The 21,306-nt window shown below is 35.2% G+C and overlaps 1 protein-coding gene across 19 annotated transcripts in view; it reads left to right on the top strand.

The window, feature by feature from the left end:
* Positions 1-21,306, top strand: part of nrxn2a (neurexin 2a) — a 368,720-nt gene that overhangs the window by 308,826 nt on the left and 38,588 nt on the right. For all 19 annotated transcript variants that reach the window (XM_089124014.1, XM_039694092.2, XM_039694091.2 and 16 more), the window contains one exon: positions 18,332-18,513. In XM_089124014.1, coding sequence (XP_088980140.1) covers positions 18,332-18,513 — 182 coding nt within the window. The remainder of the gene's footprint in view (positions 1-18,331; positions 18,514-21,306) is intronic.

Here is a 21,306-nt window from a genome sequence, read left to right as displayed (position 1 = left end):
AGGCAGTGCACAGAAGTCTCTGAGGAGAAGTTGAGCTGGGATGCCTAATTAGCTCTGTATATGAAGAGAGAGAGAGAGTGGGCGGGGGAGAAGAGGACCTCCTCCTTTTCCCGTCTTCTGTTTCGGATGACCCATTTAAGAATCACAGCACGGCACAAAAACGCAACATCAGCTGAAACAAGGAACATCTTCAACAGCCCAGGAAGCCTTTGTTTTAATGTAGATTGAGACTGACTTTACTTACTGTATTTTCAGGTTCGGAAAAAAGCCTCAAATTTGCACATATGCACATACACTTTCCTTTTTCCCAGTTGCATTTATTGCGGGGAGATAACGCAAAAAAAAAAAAATCTTGCCTTTTAGAATGACATGTTTTAGTAATTATGCACATGAATTAAATCATCCATTAATTCACATTCATGTCCCGGACTATAGCTGCAATAAATTGCTAAATGCAGGTCATGGGACTGTTAAGATGTTTGTGCTGTTTTCTCATTAATATAGCCTCATGCATCCACCTGCATCTGATGTTTAATTTGGTAACCTTTGTAAAAGGTGTCTGATTTGAAAAAGGGTAAACATTTGTGGGGATGTTTACTACGTTCGCCGTGTTTAATTCGAACACCATTAATAGTGGAAACCAAGTCAGTGGCTTGTGGTGCAGTGAGAAAGTGTTGAGCACCTGAAACTTCAGGGAAAATATTTAGTTACTTGAGTTTTCTAACAGCCAATGTATATTTATGTTTCATATGTAAAAAAAAAAGAATATATTTTTCATTTGAATTGTTTTTACTGCACATTCTAAACATCCTGGATATTTTTAAAGTTTTTGTTCAATATTCTAACTTTTTTTCTTTTCTTCTCTCTTTTTGTCTTTCATGTGGTCCCCTGGTGTGATATCTGCTACTCTTTCAAATTAAAGGTGAGTCAATTATATCTATATATTATATATATTATGTACAACTAATTTTTAAGGTCAGTTTAATGTAATTTAAGTTGAAATGACTTAAACATCCAAGTTGATTGTACTTAAAAATGTAAGGCAGCAACTTTTGTTTCTGTAAAAAAATATTGTTGTTGGTTTAACTTAAAACATTAAGTAGCCTGGTTGACTTAAATTTTTAAGTTCATCGAAATGGAAAAAGTGAGTTAATACAATGAAGGAGATTTATTTAATCATCAGAAACTCAAAATATTATGTTATCTGAACTACATGAATTATTTAAGTTGATTTGACAAACGAAAACATGTTGTGATTACAAACCATGAATTTTTTTTTTTTATTAACAGTAACCATACTATATAAAAATACTATAAAAAGATAGATAAGATATCAAGGGCTTTACAAACAAATCAAAAATATTTATTTAATTCTAACAGACTGTGTATATACACTAAAAAAAATATTGTTGGTTTAACTTAGAAAATGAAGTAACCTGGTTGCCTTACAATTTTACGTTCATTGAAATGGAAAAATTGAGTTAATACAATGAAGGAGATTGATCTTCAGAAACTCAAAATATAAATAAATTATTTAAGCTAATTTGACAAAAGAAAACATGTTGTGATTACAAACCATGAGTTGTTTTTTTTTTACAATGATTAAATGTACATTAATAAGATTAAACAAGTGATAATAAAAAATGGCATGAGCTTATTAAAACTTAAGGCAGACATGAGTTACAATTATAATGAGTACAATAATTATCAAACAAGAAGAGGTAAAAAAAATTTTACATTAATTTGATATTCAAATTTGTTGAAGTCAACATTATACATGCTCTCTAAGTGTATGAAATATGTAAGTGTTAATATATTCACTTTTGCTGGAGGCAGAGTCTCTGCTTTGATACCATAAATAATTATATAGAGCATGAAACCAAATGCTAAATCGAAAATAATACAAGCTCCCAGAGCTGTAACAGGGTGTAACGTCAGTGTATGTGAGCTCTGCTTTATTCTTTTACACCACAAAGACCTTTTTAATCAAATAACAGCAGGATTAAATGCGATATCAATTCTACATTTAATATGTTTGACATGTTCTGAAATGATTTCGTCCAAATGTTTTACATTACATTATGATTTACGGAGCTCTTATATCTTTCCTCTATTCAGCAAGTCTGTCTTCTGGCATTTAAATGGGTGTCAGAGCTGATTAGAGGACATTTCAGGGTTGTCTGCCAGTGAGTCTTTTGGAGAGGCCGAAGCATTATTGAGTTGACATCTCTAGAGCTCTTTAAATGTTCTCTGAATTGGGTTTATCTGCCTGAAACGGTCTCATCTCCAATATAGCGTCTCTTCTTTTGTTCATCCAAATAAGCTTTTACCTCCTCAAAACCTTGTCAGTTCTTGAGGCTCTTTTAATATATTTCCAAAAAAACATTAGCTTGTTTTGTGGTAATGAGGATAGCGAGCCTGATTTATAACTAATACCTGTTTTTATAGAAATATAGGTTAGCTAATAGTCAGACACAGAATATGTGCAGAATTTTTACAATATAGACATTTCACATGTGCCATTTTGCCCTATACGTGCTTAGAGCCGCATTATGGAGATCGTTGTGTGTGTTTCTATGTTTCCTGAAAACGTCAGTATTCATTTAATCTTGTAAAGTGCATCAGCTGTGTGATGGTGTATATTGTTTTATTGCAGAAATCAATTTGGATTCTCAACTCATTTATGCTGGAAAGCATTGCCAACTGATGGCTAAATGAGATTTTTAAGGGCTTTGAGCATTAATGTTATGCTCTTCATCATACGACATAAGCTCTTCCTCCACACCTCTTCTTTTCAGACTCTATTAGGTTTGTGAAGAAAATGTCAATGCGTAGAATGCCTCTAACAAAAGATTAATGGAGATCTCAAAGACAGCATCGATTGCACTAGTTGACTAGTCTTCCACCACCAATTTTCTAATGGATTTGTGCACTTAACTAATTTGTAGATTTTTCTTTTCTAATGTTGGTTTTACAGTTGCTATTATATTATGTGAATCTGTGAAACTAATCCGTGAAACTTCTCTTGCATCATGGCATCTGTGACTTAGGTCTACTGTATATAGGCCTGGTTTCACAGACAAGACTTAGATTAAACCAGGCTTTAGTTAAATGAGGACATTTAAACGTGCATCAAAAAACATTACTGGAGTGCATCTTGTGACAAATCAATGGCACTGACAAATTTTAGGATTTAATACAAGTATAATATAAGAACTCAAATATGCATCTTAATCTGGGACCTGGTTTAAGCCTTGTCTGTGAAACCGGGCGATAATTTAAAGTGTTAGAAGAACTCATTTTCACCTTTTTTTCTGACTTATATATTATATTATATATATATATATATATATATAGTTTGTGTTTACATAATATATGTGGGTGCACTGTGTATAATTATTTTGCATATATATAAATACACACACATGCATGTATATTTTTATTTATTATTTTTATATTTTTATTTATTATTTATTTATAAAATATTTACATTTATATATAATATAAATTATATATAAATCTATATACAGTATATACATGAAAATATATAATATATAATATTTCTTAAATATATACAAGCATGTGTATTTATATATATATATATATATATATATTATACAGAGTGCACACACATAAATTATGTAAACACAAACTTTTATTTTGGATGCGATTAATCGTTTGACAGCCCTAATAAATATATACATAACATATACATATATATATATATATATATATATATATATATATATATAATTTTTTTTTAAAATAAGGTGTTTATAATCTTACCATTTATTCAGCTCCCCACCCAGATATTATTAAAATGTGAATTCCATCTCTGTTTTCATTTCGCATGGAGTTCGAGATGTTTGTGACTGTGAATTGATGGTGGGGGGTTCTGGAGCACGCACAGAGCCCTGGTGGGAATGCACTGATTTGTTTATCGATGCTGCCAACAAAAATAGGACACCCTGGATCCTAGAAGTTTAATAAGTTATATGGCTTTCAGTTCTGCAGCAAAGCAGCAAGAGCATCAAAAGCCTCAACAGTTTCCTGGAGCATTTATACCCATTCCTCGAAAATATGCAAGTTATAAAGCTTAATCTGACCCCTCTTTTCAGTTTTTAGCAAGTCTTTCAAACATTTTTATTTACTATTTATCGTAACTGAATATGAGGCATATATCCTCATCTGAACTTGGGTTAAACCGAGTTGACAACTGCAGTGCTTGACGTGTTGCTCTTTTTTTTTTTTTTAAGGTTTAGCTTAAAGGTGTCACATTGCCTACAATACAAAAATAATGAGTGAACACTACAAAATTGATATCACCCCATAAAGAATAAATACATTGGTTCCTTAAGGTTTCCTGAAGCTTTTTTCTTCTCGATGTTTCCTGGTATAACCCAAAAGGGTATAATTAGAAATAGATAGCCACGCCCCCAACTCGCACCATTGGTTGAGCCTGTTTTCAAACAGCAGTATTTTGATAGCGCCACAGAGACACAATGTTTACACTTTTTGAGGGAATCAACCTACTCCCATATAACTTTTATGTATTAAACCTGAAATTTGAACATCGTAACGTCAAAAAAAGTGCATACTGCACCTTTAAATGGATAGTTCACCTTGGAATTAATACCTGAAGACCGAAGTTAACTTTGTGTTAACTTAACATTACACATTTTCCAACAGTTTCAAATTGAACCAAATTGAGGGAAACTGAACATCTGCAACTTTATAAAAACCTCTCAGGGGGAAGTCCAGTCCCCCACCGAAGCATCTCGCATTAAGAGTAATTCACTGCCAGCTTTCTGCAATTACATGAAATTGCTAATATTTCTGCGCTAAGCTGTCTGCCTGACTGCAGGGTACGTGTCTTCATTTGATTTCCATCCACTCTGTAAACTTAAAAAGTCATTTAGATTTGATTAACTAAGGTAATATCTCGAGAAGTGTTCCAAATAAAACACCAATAGTCAGGTGACAGTAAGTTTTGCAAATTTGTTTGCTTCCTTTGTGATTAGACATCAGAAAATGCCCACAGAAGACAAAATAAATAAATATATTTTCATATATATTCTTCCAAATGTCATGTAGCTTGTTTATGGTTATGGCTGAGAGCCCAGAATGTTATTATTGGTCCACACCATGAAACGAATTTCATTTGCAGCTTTGGAAAACAACCCATAAAAAATGTATTCCAGGTCCTGTGGTTTCAATTAAATCTTGCCGCTTTTTCAGATTGCTTTTTTTTTTTTACTGTAAATAGCATTGACACTTTTAACAGACCCCACAATAATGCTAAAAGGGCTTATTTAGTATTTCGATTATATTTGGTTGTTGTCACAACCCTAGTCTTATTTTAATTTCTCTCCAGCATGTTGTATTTGACGCTTCTTTTTGAAATGTGCAGGATGTTCTTAGCCCGCAGAGCTTGCTTATCAAGTCTCAAAGTCTACATCCACACTGTGAGAAAATAAGTGCAAATCCGGTGTGGTTTATCCTGCGTAATGTAGGAGGTTAATACACCCTGGCACCCGTGGAATGGTTTTGTGGGAGAGAAGCAAATATTGTGTTGCAAACATGTGAGTGGCTGCAACGAATGCTAAGTAGACTGCGTCAAATTCTTCTTTGCAGATTTTGCGTTGTGACTGCTAGATGTAACGTGTCTGCCCAGTTTTTTTATAGAATTTCGTAGTATTGTACGTGCGTTGTAATTCACGCCATGGGAGGTTATACTTGTAAACTACTTGTGTACGGTTTTATTTCCCTGCACAATTCAAATTAGAGAGACTTTAACTTGGTTTCTGTCGGAGTGCTGCAATGTATTTGATTTGACAGATGCATCTAGGTTCGGCTGAACGCGTAGATTTAATGAACCGCAAATGATGGGTGTTCACATTTACCTTGATGAGCCCAGTACCCAGTCTGACAAGCAAACTTATCCGAAAGGTTAATCACTCTCCAAACACGAAAGACGAGTATGTGTTTTATACTACATGCTGTATCTTTGAACTGACTTGACTTTACATTTTGAAATGAATCCTATGGAGTCTGGGCTATGCATGATGAAAAAAATGAACTTACAATTAAATATACATCATAGATCAGTCACAAAAGTTGTTTTTTTTTTTTTTCAAAAAATTATTCAAAACTATCTAATGCAGTTAAACACCCAGTGAGAGAGAAAAAAAGTGCAAATCTGTTTAACCGAATCCATTGAAAAAAATGATTTGGATGGATCTGATGAAAAATGTTTGTGTTGTCCCAAAAGTGGCAGCTGGTTTGTTTTTGGCATACAGTCCACATCCAATGAGGAAAAAATCCTTTTATCTGTTATTAAGTTCTTTATTTTCTGCTAAATTACTTTCCATTCTATTTTAGAAGCGTTTTATGTTAAAGGGATAGTTCACCCAAAAAATAATTTTTGATCGAGTTGTTCCAAACCTGTATGAGTTTCTTTCTTCTGTTGAACACAAAAGAAGATATTTTGAAGAATGTTGGTATAACCGAAGAGTTGATGATACAGCCACTGACTAAAAGACTCAATGGCTACCGTCAACTCTCTGGTTGCCAACATTCTTTAAAAAAGGTCTTTTGTGTTTCTTTTTTCTTTGAATGTCATCAATTATTTTGTGTTCATCAGAAGAAAGAAACTCATACCGGTTTGGAACAACATGAGGGTGAGTAAATAATGACAAAATGAAAACATTTTGGGTGAACTATCTCTTTAAAAAGTAGTATGCTATTAGAAAAACATTCGTTTCTGACATAAAATACTGATTTTACAGTAAATTAGCGGTCCTCGAATCTGATTGGCTGAGAGGCCTTCCAGTAGTGCTGATATTTCACCAGTATCAGCACTGAGACTGTTCCTAGACATGACCATGGAAAACCTGGTAACCTCTGGGAATTAAAATATTTAAAATTGTGATTTACAGGTCACTAAATAAAATGACATCTTTTATTTTAGATATGTTTTTGTTTTTTCTAGTGGAAAATACACTCACGGGCCACTTTATTAAGTACACTGTGTCAGATTGGACCCCCATTTTTCCCCTCAGAAATGCATTAATTCTTTGCTGTATTGATTCTGGAAACAACATATGGATTTTGGTCCATATAGCATCACTCAGTTGCTGCAGATTTTTCGGCAGCACGTCCATGATGCGAACAATCTCATATCCCAAAGGTGCTCTATTGGATTGAGATCTGGTGACTGTGAAGGCCAGTATATGACTGTGAACTCAGTCATGTTCAAGAAAACATTTGCAATGATTTGAGCTTTGTAACATTATCCTGCAGGTTGTAGCCATCATAAAGGCATGGTCATGGTCAGCAACAATACTCAGGTAGTCTGTGGCATCTAAACGATGATCAATTGGCACTAAGGGCCCCAAAGTTTGCCAAGTAAATCTCTCTCACACCAGTCCATTACACCACCAGCAGCCTGAAGCTTTGATGCAAGGCAGGATAGATCCATGCTTTCATGTTGTTTCCGCCAAATCCTGACCCTACCGTCTGAATGTCACAGCAGAAATCCAGACTCATCAGATCTACAGGCTACATTTTTCCAGTCTTCTTTTGTCCAATTTTGGTGAGCCTGTGTGAATTATAGCGCTTAGCTGACATGAGTGTTCTTCTGCTGCTGTAGCCCATATGCTTCACGCATCTGCAAAATGTTAATAATTACAAAAAACAATAGATGCTTTTAATGTAGTACTGCCCCGAATAAACTATTTAACAGATGTATAGTCCATATTATTAACATTTTGCCTATTCTGTTAGGGTAAACTTATGATGTCAATTGTACATTTTTAATGTTGCCTTTTCAAATTACTTTTGGTGCATTGAAACATTTCTTGTTTACACATTACATAATATGGGTAAAGTTACATGGGTTAATATTAGCTTTAGAGGTTGGTTCAGGGTTAGTGGTTATTACACACAGGGCTCAACGCTAAGGATTTTTTTCTACTGGCCCTACTGCAACAAAAAAAAATTAATAAAGTAAAAGTAAAGAAAATGGGTCTATAAAACAAGCCTAGTATTGTTGTTCTTATTTTTGATACGTGTAACCATAATAACTAAAGTTATGACACCAAAAGCTTCTAGATTGACTCATTTAAACAATAAGTAATAAATTGGGGACAAATAATCAAATTAGCAATTGCACACATAAATACAACAGATAAAACATATTAATTAAGTAAACGGTGCTTTTCAGGTTTTTCATTAAACCATAGACGGTAAAAAAAACCATGAGATTTGCAGGTAGAGAAATTGTAATCCAATAGATCAAGCTTTATTAAAATTAACCTGAAGAGCAGTTAAAGATGTTTTGAAATGTTTAAAATATAAAATGTTAAATACTGTTAATTTGAAATAATGTAAAAAAATGAAAAGATATTTTAAATGTGAAATTAAATTATTGATTATTTAGTTAAAAGGAAAGAGATAACATGTTTAGGTATGTTTTGCGACATAGTTCATTGTTAAGCAATAAGGCATAATATAATTAGTTTTTTATTACAAGCATGTCATAATTAATTATTAAACAGAATTATGCCTGTATCATATTTGTCATCAAAGTTTTTTATTGATAAATATCATAGATGGTGAGAAAAATGTTTTCTCTAATCATTTTGGCTAGCTGTATGCTATGTTACTATCTAAGCTAACTTAAAAAAACTATTTTAAGAAAGAAAAGAAAGAAGGCAAGGCAAATAAAGGCAAGTTTATTTATATAGCACATTTCATACACAATGGCAATTCAAAGTGCTTTACATAGAAGAAATTAAAATAATCAAAAGAAATCAGAATAATTTCAGAAGAAGAAAAATTTCACAATCTATAGCTTCAGTTATATACTACTAAAAGAAACCTATAAGTTAAAATATATGAATGGTTGTTAAAACGTAGTTTAAGCAACTGATATAATAAAGTGATATCTGATTTGTAACCAGGCACTAAAGTGATTACCTGTAAAACGTGCTTTGAACCAATCGTATTCAACCCATCACCTCAGTGGGACTCAACACGTCACTACAACCATAGACATCATATAGATATACGCCCTATCGACCGCTACAGCCTATTGGCACGGATGAGCCGTGGGGCCGTCATCTTAAACCAGTCACCCGCTCCGCTCAGTCTAATCAGTATGGCAGGTGCAATGAGCTGTCAACGCATTTAATTAATCATATCTCACTGAATACTGAACTGACTTTCATGCGGGATTTTTTTTTTTTTTTTTTTTTTTTTTTTTTTGCTGCAAAGGCCATACGTAAGCTATAATACAGGACACATAGGATATTTTATTCACAAAATACAACTAATATTACAGTAATCTTAAATCTTACTTGTGAAGTAATTCCCGAGTGATAGTCCGCCGATTTGAGCAGGAATATGCTGCACAGTGCTCTGGCATCTACTGCTGCTATGAAACACAATAAGAATACGACCGGTTCAAGATGGCGGCTGGATTTCTCAGTACCCAACGGCCAACCAATAGGGCATTTAGTCTGTATATGATATATATGACTACAATCCCCTCACAGTTATTGTGACTACTATAAGTACATACAGCATATACTTGGGGAACAGGACTGTAAAATCAAGTGCTACCAAAAAATCATTTAAAACTCATGTAATTTGAGTCTGCTACAACCTCATTATGAAGTAAATCATTCTGAAATAGCAAAAATTGCTTTAGACAAAAACTCCATAACAGTTCTAAAAGTTGAGTTGTAAAAATGATTTACCTTTATACATTGGGTGGCATTGCCATCCAACCTGACTACGGTCTGTTAGTACCTTTTGAAGGTATCAATCAATTTTCTGAGAGCACAGCATATAGCATGCCTTTAATAAGCACATACCTTTACTGTATTATTACACAATGCGGTGGAATAAAATCATTCATTTAAAGAATGTAGTTGTCTCTACTCTTCTAGCACAAAGACAATAAAAATGAGCTATTTCTTTCATTAATATTCTGCGCTATACCCTTGCTGCAGTAATGCTCATTAACACATTACTGCAGAATCACTGGATAACTTGGAATAATTCATTAATTAAAAAAATGTCAAATCTTGCACAAATAACTCGTTTGTTTATGACTTCGATTACCAGATCTGTAAGGAATCTCATGTCCACACATGCATGATCCAGTGGACATGATTCCAATATATCTCCTTCTGTGGGCATCTGGGAACATACAGCAAATAACCACACTGCTCCTTAATTCACTTCCCTTTCTCCTCAATACACACAGCTTATCTAATCGCAGCATCTCACAAGAGCCTTCAGTGAAATCCAATCCCAGTGCTTTATTGGAGGTTCTTGTTTGCCTTGTTGTAAAGAAGAAACATGTAAAACCCTTTTCGAACCTGCATGAAGAGAGCAAGAATAAATCGTGTTTGCTCAACTGTTCGTCGGGAGGTGGTGTAGCCAAAAGTGGTCCATTCATTTATTTGTGTTATTATGTGTTTGCCTTTTTAACTCATTCTCATCCTAGGGTGTCATATAGTGACGCTTTTGACATTTCGTCTAAATCCAACGCTTGCTTCAATATAACACGCACAGAGCCTTGTTTGGTTATGGGTAGGTTTAGGTCTGGGGTAGGGTTAGGGTTAGACCACTAGGAGGCGCCTTCTGGCCCATATATATCTGCGTCTTATATTGACGCTAAAGGGTGCCATGTGCGTTGGATGTAGACGAAATGTCAAAAGTGTCCGTATTTGACGCCTCGGGATGAGACCGGGCTGGCCTTTTATACCACAGGGTTTAGAGTTGTGATATTACCATAATATTTATTAATCTGAGAGTATAAGTATTATCATATCACCTGTAGGTGGTGAAAAGTGACTGTCTCCGAGTCATTAAATCGTTAATTTATTCCAAAACAGTGGTCATTCAGAATTAAACATATGATGACCTTTATGAGTGAGTCGTTAAATTGTTTAATCAACGGAATCATGTAAAACATTATTCCTTCAAGTTAATCAATATTTGTATGTAAAAACGTTCAAATAATACAGCCGTGATACATGCCTGTGAGAACTACAGTCTAAAATAAGGCACAGGCCCTTCAATATCCTGGTCAAAATTCCTGTTTCATAGAGTAAGGATTAGAAAAGTTGTTTTGTGATTGGTAGTTTTAAATGGCACACGGCTCAGGAACTGGTTTTATCTTGCTCAATACACAGGGCAAGTCTTTTTAGATGAATTGCAGGAACTAACTGAAGCAGGAAAATTGAATTTTTCCCCCAAAGACGGTGGGCGTGTGGACAGTTCTTTCAGTGTGTTTATCGAATTAAACACTGTTTACAAATGCTTAACCTATCAGGAACTTAATGCACCAGCCCTCTCTTGTTCCACTACACTAAAGCTTGACAAAGAGCCATCGCGGAATAAATGCAGATATTTTGAGTGCACAGTAATGGCTTAAAGGAGCAGTTCACTATTGAAAAAACTGTTGCTGATAATTTACTCACCACCATGTCATTCAAGATGTCCTTGTCATTCTTTCTTCAGTCGAAAAGAAATTAAGGTTTTTGATGAAAACATTCCAGCATTTTTCTCCATATAATGCATTTCAATGGGAACCAAATGGTTCAAGGTCCAAAAGACAGTTTCAGTGCACACTGCAAACTGTTCAAAGGGCTTTAAACGATTCCAGATGATAAATAAGGGTCTTATCAAGCGAAACGATCGCTCATTTAATAAATGAATTATTTGTGCTCATTCGTGACTCTCCTGTTTGAACTCGTTCATCAAAATGAACGATCTTTTCCCGAGTCATTCAACGAACGAAACGAACGAATTGACTCGGGAAAAGATTCGTTCGTTTTGATGAACGAGTTCGAACAGGAGAGTCTCGAACGTGAATCACAGAACAGAGCAAAGCGAGCATTTGAGCTTATAAAACTTAAACTTGGTTATTTATTTTTTAAATGAGCGATCGTTTTGCTTGATAAGACCCTTATCCTTTGTCTGGAATCGTTTAAAGCCCTTTGAACGGTTTGCAGTTTGTACTGAAAGTGTCTTTTGGACCTTGAACCATTTGGTTCCCACTGAAGTCCATTATATGGAGAAAAATGCTGGAATGTTTTCATCAAAAACCTTAATTTCTTTTCGACTGAAGAAAGAATGACATAGACATCTTGGATGACAAGGGGGTGAGTAAATTATCAGCAAAAGCTTTTTTTCAAAAGTGAACTACTTTAAATGTATCAAATCTGCATCCACTTTTCATGAGCAAATGTGCATTTGTAAAAAACAATAAGGGATAAATTCTTTCACCTATAGAAAATAGTCTTATTTTTCATAATTTTCAAGGGCAGATAAATGAGTCTAGGTCATAACCCATGTAAGGCGTATAGGCAGACAACTTTATCAGAGGCCTATATAAAGTGATATTGATTCGATGATATAGAGTGGAATCAGGCCGCAACATTTAGAAAATAACCAGGCCGATAAATTCTTATTCCTTCAGAGTGAGGAAATCAATTCTGTTTTGGAGACTTCATACACTTTCTGATTGGATCATGATAGCAGTGGTTAAGTTTCACCTCTGCTGTGAAGCGTCAGGCTAAGCGTCCCATAAAAAAAGACGTCCTTGGGCCACCGCAGTCACATGGGTTGTCTAGATATGTTTTATGAAGTGAAGTAGGCTGACAACCCAACTGCCAATGGTGAGTGTATTGAGAAAATTCCCAACCATAAATATTCCTTAACAGCCATAAAACTGTATTTCGCATCATTTTTATTGAAAATATATATTTAAATCACTTTGACACTGGAATTATTGGACTGGGTTTTTTTCACAGAATAATACAAGAAGACTCCTTATCCGTCTCTCAGCGAAACTGCGCCTGTCACAAACGTCAGGACACATTGTGGTTTTGTTCCTGATACTTTTATCTGGGATTCATGTGAGAATTATTCTACATGTGTGTCACGTCATGGAGTTATGAATAATAATAAGAAAATCAGGCATAAACTAAATTTTCCATTGAAGTAGGAAAGATGTGTGTGGGTCTTCAGTTGGATTATGTGCCGCTTAAATCGGTGAGGTCAGACTATTATTATAATTTGATTTAAAATGTTGCAGCTCTGAATTAAGTTACTGGCAAACGGCTTTAATCGGCTTAATAGCCAATACTGAATTTTACTTGCATTTAGCTCTTGGGGTGTTAATTTTGGACCCTACTGACAACAGACGCTTTAGCTCCAATTAAACCAATAAGCCTGATTGATCCCATGTGTTTTAGCGTTTCATTATAACCGTTCGTCATATTTCTGCAGTTCAAACAGTTGTTGTGACGCGTGGCAGCCCAATCTCAACAAGTTAGCTAGCAGCTTTCCTGAGCAGGTGTTTAGCACTCATAACCCACATCCCACCTAGGGGACCAATCGCCAGAACACTTCATTACGTTCCCCACACCTCCTCTGTTTGCTCATTTAGACGACCACAAGCGCCAGCAATGACAGGTGGCTCCACTTTGGCATCCTGGTGTTTGGGTGAGATTTGAGGACATTTAGCAGAGTATTAATTAGTTGAGAGGGCGTTTTAAGAAAACCAAGATATCAGTACACCGATGATGACCAAATCTGTCCTCGTGGCAGATGCTGAGCGGAAACAAACCTAACATCACATAGCAGAGCTTTTTAATTACAGTGATGTGAATAAGTTTGGACACCCATGCTAAAGTTGCCTAAAAAGAGGAATAAAAAATCATCTTTTGGATATTGATCTTAATGCCTTAATTAGAAAAATGAGGAAAACTCCAACCTTTAAGGACACAAATTTTCTTTGTGAATGAATAATGTATCATAAATAAATAAATGTTTTTCCTTAAAATACAGGGTGCAGAAGTCAGGACACCCCTATGTTAAAGTCCCATAGAGTCAGGAAGATTTTTATTTTTAAAAGCCAGTTATTTCATGGATCCGGGATAATATGCATCCTGATAAAGTTCCCTTGGCCTTTGGAATTAAAATAGACCCACATCATCACACACCTTCCACCACACCTAGAGATTGGCATAGGGTACTTTCCATAAGATCATCTTTCAATGCAAATCAAACCAGCTATTAGGCTAACTGAAGTAAAACCATGCCAATCTCTAGGTGTGGTGGAAGGTGTGTGATGATGTGGGGATATTTTAATTCCAAAGGCCAAGGGAACTTTATCAGGATGCATATTATCCTGGATCCATGAAATAACTGGCTTTTAAAAATAAAAATCTGCCTGACTCTATGGGATTTTAACATAGGGGTGTCCTGACATATGCACACTGTATTTTAAGGAAAAACATTTATTTATTTAGGATACATTATTCATTCACAAAGAAAATTTGTGTCCTTAAAGGTTGGAGTTTTCCTCATTAAGGCATTAAGATCAATATCCAAAAGATGATTTTTTTATTCCTCTTTTTAGGCAACTTTAGCATGGGAGTCCAAACTTATTCACAACACTGTATGTGATTTTGTTGCAGAACGTTTTAATAATGTGATTAAAAACCAAGCATAGAGTGACCTTTATTTGAACACTTGAGCCCCTCTTAAAAATGTCTGAATGTCATTCTATTAGCTAAAATATGTAGTGTATGCTTATAAGGAGAGCACAAGCACTTTTCAAGCAAAACATCGTGCCCCAGTTTCACAGACAAGTCTTAAGCTTAGTCCCTGGCTAAAATGCATGTTTGAGCTGTTTTAACTGAAAGCAACTTTGCATATCATAAAATATGTCAGTGTTTTGTCTCAAGAAGCACATAAGTAATGTTTTGTAAATATACTGTAAATGTCCTAACTGAACTAAGCCCTAATCCTGCTTATTCTAAGCCCTGCCTTTCGTGAAACCAGGCCTGTAAGTTTGTTTTAATTTTTTTTTTTTTTTTTTTTTTCAAATTTCTTGCTTTAAAAAAATTCCTAGGAATATTTTTAATAAATATGATTAAAATCTAACACCTTGATAACACTTTACCTTAATGATTTATTGGTTGATATTAATGGACTGTTAAAACAATCAAACAATGTATAATTTTACATTATAGATACTAACTGGCACATTATTAAAATAAAAAGAATCTGTCTGTTAACATTAGGTGAAGTAACATGAATAAACAATGAACATTTATTGTATTTATTAAATGGTAACAATGTATTTGTTACATGTGACATGTACTTACTGTAATAGTTTTGCATAATTGATTGCACAGAACTAACCCTAAACCAAACGCTTATCCTAACCCTAAGTACATCTTGTTAATTAATATTACTCAACATTGTAACAAGGACACCTTAAAATGAAAAGATACTTTTTAATGTTTAATTTGTTTAAAAGTGCAATTTAAAAAGGATTATAAAGTATATTAATTTTATACTTTACATACAAAAATAACAGTGGATCTAGAGTGCTTCTAGTGCAAACATAAAAAATAACATCAAAGGCAAAATGTATTTTAAAGACACAAGCATAGTTCAAAAGTGGATACATGAGAGAAAAAAAATGCGTGGCAGGCCATCGCAATGTAACATCCGATCAACACGCGCAAAAATGAACCCAACAACAACTTGTAAAACTGTCCGTCTCATCTGATGTATGTAGTTGTCCAACGTGTCATTCTGAAGCCCTGTCCAATGGGATAAATACATAGTCAATGGAGTTTACCTGTGGTTAATCTTCTAGGACACCCATGTTTCTGAAGCTTTAACTTGGATGTATTTTATATTTTAATTGAAAATTGAAGTAAAAAAAGATACTTTTTAATTGCTGGGGTTTTTTTTTTTTAATCTCTTGTTTCTGTGAACCTTCTTGATGTATTTCCCTGCATTGTTCATTAAAGGGGGTCATGAACTGGCTTTTTAAATTGTATTATATTGTTGTTTGAGGTCAACTTACTGTATGACGTTCGCTTGGTTTTTACATTCAAAAACATCAAAATGAATAAGTAATAGGCTATTTTCTACCCTAGTTTTAAGCCTAGCTGAAAAACGCTCGGTTTTTATGGGCGTCTCGCACTGAAGACTTGGAAGTAGACGCCCACTGCTGTGAGTGGATAGCAGTTTTGCATATTATAATGAGTTTCAACTCACCCGTCGATGCACTTGGGGGAAATTGTTTTGAAAACGTCCAATGTTGTAAAATGGCAGGGACGTTTTCAGTTCTGAAACTTACAGGATATTCTTATAATATGATGACCAGTGATGCCGGTAACGCGTTACTAAGTAACGCGTTATTCTAATTTGACCCCTTTTTTCAGTAACGAGTAATAACGCATTACTATTTCGAAACCAGTAATCAGATTAAAGTTACTTATCCAGGTCACTGTGCGTTACTATTTTTGTAATTTTCCTTAGTAAATACATATATTTATTTCTTCTTGCATCTCGGGGAGTGTGCGCGACAAGTCACGTTTTCAGCATGAGGTTCACGTCACGTGTACCACGCACGCAGCGACACAAATGTAAACAACGTTGGAGGGAGGAGAGAGATGCGCTTTTTCTAGCTGGAAATACAGTCACTATTTTGAGTTTGTCTCAGCTAAAGACGGCAACATTAAGGTCGGTTGTAAACTGCTGGCGGTGACAAAGTGTTATCTACCTACAGAAACACTTCGTCAAATTTGAAAAAAACAAAAAACAAACAAAAAACATTTGGATTCGCAGCACCGCAAAGCCAAACTTACAGAGCAAGTCACGCCAGGTGATGCGAAGCAGAGAGCAGGTTCCACAAAAGCAAAAGCTGGACTTCGTTGCAAAACCAGTAAGTGGGGGGAGTTGAAGAAGTTGGTCGGGCAGTTTGTTGTGGAGGAAATGCTGCGATTAAACACGGTCGCCTTCGTTTCAACCCGAGAGGTTTGAGAAGCTTCTGTTAATGATGTACAACCACTGGTTTTACTCGCCTCTCTCCTTAACTCATAACATGGGATTAAACATAAGATAAAAAATAAAGATAAAAAAATAAAAAATGCAGATTATAAATAGTAAGTTTTGTCACAGTGTTAACTGTTAAATATTTCAGGTCAAGAAATTTTATGGTCTATATTTTAAATTTTTATAAAGACAAGTATTTATGTTAAGTGAAGACAAGAAAGGCTGTCTTTATTGTATTTTTTATAAAAACAAGTATTTATGTTAAGTGAGGTGAAGAAAGACTTAAGTTAAGTCAAGAAAGACTTTTTTGTTTTGTTTTGTTTTTTGTAAAACATGTTTTTTTCAGGAAATAGTTTTTAAGCTAAACTTTCAATGACAGGAGATAGATTGTTGATGTTACTGTTAAAAATACACTTCCAATAAAGTGAATGTTGGCAAAACCGGTTATAATTTTTATGTTGACGTCGTGTGTTTTTTTTATGTTGAGGTTGTTATGTTGAGGGTGTGTTGTCGGCAACTGCTGAATGTAACTAATAAAAGTAACTTGTAAGTAACTTAGTTACTTTTAAAATCAAGTAACTTGTAAAGTAACTTAGTTACTTTAAAAATCAAGTAACTTGTAAAATAACTTAGTTACTTTTTCAAAGTAACTGTGGCAACACTGATGATGACCTCTTAGATGTCAAAAGCTCAAGGATACCCCTTTAAGTATAGCTGGACTTTATTCACCCAGTCCATTGTTGTGTCATTGTGCTTCAGCAGTGAGGCAGCTCACATTACAAGCTCTCTTTTTACCCTGGCAAATCAGTCCACGCTGTTGCCCAGGTTCATTCTCTAGGGCTGTTTCAGTACGGATAGCTTGGCAGTTCAAAACATGTCGGGCACCCGTCCCGCCCTGCGGTGGTTTCTTACCGAGCTGACGCAGCACGGCACTGGCTCCATTTCAGACCCTCATTTCTATACAGCTGCTGTGATTTGATGCCATGTCCAATTGCAGTGAAATATTAGCGCCCGAGTATGCAGTGAAGAACAAGATCAACAAGAGGGCGAGAAGTTGGTGAAGTCGCACTGAAGTGGGCCCTTTTTTTTTCTAGGCCAGTAGGCTTTTCAGCTCCAAACTGACGCAGGATGTTTGCGTCTAAAATGGCAGTCCTGAATATGTCGTTTGTCACTAAGGAAACAATGCAAATGAGCATTTAACGCACATCTGAACAGATGGCAACTTATTAAAGACAGAGACGCTTTTATCTCATATGAGGCAGTGCACAGGGCAAATGTGTGATGTGAGATGGTTTTTTAGCATCCATCTTGCCTCACACGTTCACATTCACATCCCTCCTGCTGCGCCGCTCTACATCTGCACTCACTTGCACTCGTTCTCATTTTCATTTGTCTCATGCAACATCTCTGAACATTTAGCTCATGTTTAATGTCTTTCTTCATTTGGCAGCTGGGACCACGTATATTTTTGGGAGAGGAGGAGCGCTCATCACATACACCTGGGCACCCAATGATCGGCCAAGCACCCGGGCGGACCGTTTGGCTGTGGGCTTCAGCACCCAGCAGAGCGATGCCATCCTGGTGCAGGTGGAGAGCAGCCAGGGCCTCGGAGACTACCTGCAGTTGCACATTGTGAGTATCATAGCTCAGTTTGCAGCTCTAACAGGCTTCTTAATTTGGATATTTCTTGTGTTACAGTCCCCTGCAGGCTTTATATTAACACAAAGGTGCCTCAAAGTGTCTCTGTATTACAGCCTGAAAGGTTTATGATGTCTTTTTTTATTATTTAAGAAAACTGTAGGACTGGTAATTTTATGTTTAGTGTAGTGTAAATAACATAGTGTGGAAAAAAATACATTATTAATTTGATGTTTAGTGTGGTGTAAAAAACAAATACCTTATTAATCATAATGTACAATGCTTTACAATAACAACTATATATTTTTTTAAGCAGGAAATAGTTTAGTGTGATTGATAATAGAAAACAGTGTGATAACAATAATATATATTGTTTTTATGGTAATTATTTTTAATGTACAATATTTTATTATAATTCAGAGCCAGAGACAGATGAGCTCAGCACTCGTCATATATCACGATTCAGTGATTTCAACCACATAATGCTCATTTTAGGTTTCAGACATATAAGTAGACATTTAAATGAAGTACTAGCCCAAAAAATACATTTATAGTATATGAAATACACACTGATGTCTATGGAAGCAGCAATAATAGTCCTTTCAATTGTAATTTGACAGCATGTTTTTTTCCTATCAGTTACACACTGGGTAACTATAAAGTTTACTGTTTTCTCCACTTACGTTTATGTATTTGTGGAAATGATCCTATTCTCTGAGTAGCAGTGCAAACTAACCTCAACTAACATGATCTTTATAAAGGTGTTTAAAAAACGCATTAACTTACACATATTTGACAATTTGAATTTATCAGATAGCTCATGATTTAGTTAACAAGTTGAGGAATATTTTGAATAACAAATGGAAAAGGATATATGAATGCACCGCCCAGTTCACGTGTCCTGGCTCCGGCTCTGATTCCGACATGTGTGAATGCAACTTCATTCGTTCTGCTGTGATTAAACTCTGGTATGTATTTTGTCTGGAGGCTTTTGTATGAGCAATGCTACTGACGTAGTCCTTGCCATTTCCATTCACTCAGTTTGGGAACTGCTGACAGAGAAACTGATGCAAATTGACTTGGATAAAAATCTTAAGTTGAATAATTTCAGTGAACGCTTCAGGGCTCCAGACATATGAAGCTATACTCATGAATCAAATGATGAATAGAAGCTATGTCCTTACATTCAATTCTCCTTGATAAGATCCAAGCACACCCCTCCCCCAACCAGGCAGATAGGAGAAAATGACCCAAAAAATGATGGAATCATTAATCGTTAAAGAAAACAACATGCCCTTTCTTATTCATTTAGACTTATTATTAAAACAACATAGGGCTGAGATAGTATGACGGTAGATCAAGCTTGTAAATGCCTCGTTGACCTCTTGGCTTATTACTTGCAATTATATTTCAAGGGAGTAAAAAAAAAAGATGCATTTTAATGAGGTTCCTCTGAATGAATAATTAATTCAGCGTGAACTGTCGACTTTCACACTGTGAGCCGCAATGGCAGCCCAGCCATAAACAGTCTGAGAGCAGCTGCTGTGCCAGACACAGACTGGGGCTTGTTTTCAAAAACTTCCTCCTCTCGTCATAGACACAAAGCACAAGAGCCTCCCATTCTGTCGGCTGAAGGATGGATCTGTGGACGATTTTTTATGTCCTTTCTGGTGGCTTTTTTTCTCTGTGTTGGCATCTATCAGAACGGTGATTCCCAATGTGGGGGAAATGTGTCCTCATACAGAGATTTTTACTACATCTGTAGATCTGAACACTGTTAATTTTTAAGGAAAGAAAACAAAATAATTTTTTATATAAATGATAAAATGAAAAAATAATTGTGTGTGTGTATATATTTATATATATTAGGAGTGTAACGATAAACGTATTCGTATTGAACCGTTCGGTACGAGGCTTTCGTTCGGTACGAGGTTTTTGGTATGCAGGTTGGACCATTTTTCCTGCCGACCAAAATTTCGTTATTTCAGATGTAGGTGCGTCGCTCATAAGTGCGCTAATAATGTAATAGACGCTGGCATGACCACAATATTGCCCAACATCAAATGGCAAATGTAAGCGGAACGAAACTGAGCTACTCGTTATTGTTTTGTTGACGGACCGTTTATCAGTTTGGACCACTGCAGCGCGAACCGATCTTAATCAAGCAGCACTGTTACTACACAGCGAAAACAGAAAGAAAAAAATTTAATTCGCCACTGAAGTAATAACTTCGCTGCGAGATCTAGTGAGAAAAGTTATTAAAGGATCAAACAGTGATCAAATCAAGGAAATTTCTTTTTGCTGTATCGGAACCGTACCGAACTGAACCGTGACACAAGTGTATCGTATCGAACCGAACTGTGAATTTTGTGAACCTTTACATCCCTAATATATATATATATTATATAGTATATTATATAGTATATATTGCAATGTTATGTAGAATTATGAATTTTCATGAATGACGTTTGTGGTACAATATGTAAGATACTTTTTGACATACCAAGGCATCTACAGTGCTGCTAAATATTATCAACGATGGCTGAAAAAAATAAATCTGCATTGTTAATCCTTTTGATATTTTATGTATACATAAAAAAGCAAAAAAACTAACCTTTCATTGAAGTAAAAGAATTGAAAGTGGGGTGAAACTGTATGTATTTTCATGTGCAAAGATGAATTTATACTCTTTAAGAATGTTTAAAAAAATGAAAATAATTAGTAACCACAATTTGTTCATAAAATCCATCTCAATCACTTTTTTTTTACCATTATAATTACAAAAAT

The sequence above is a fragment of the Pimephales promelas genome, chromosome 19 (genome assembly GCF_988280905.1).
Source record: "Pimephales promelas chromosome 19, fPimPro1.hap1.1, whole genome shotgun sequence".
Classification (NCBI taxonomy): Eukaryota; Metazoa; Chordata; class Actinopteri; order Cypriniformes; family Leuciscidae; genus Pimephales; species Pimephales promelas.
This window is presented reverse-complemented; position numbering and strand designations above follow the sequence as displayed.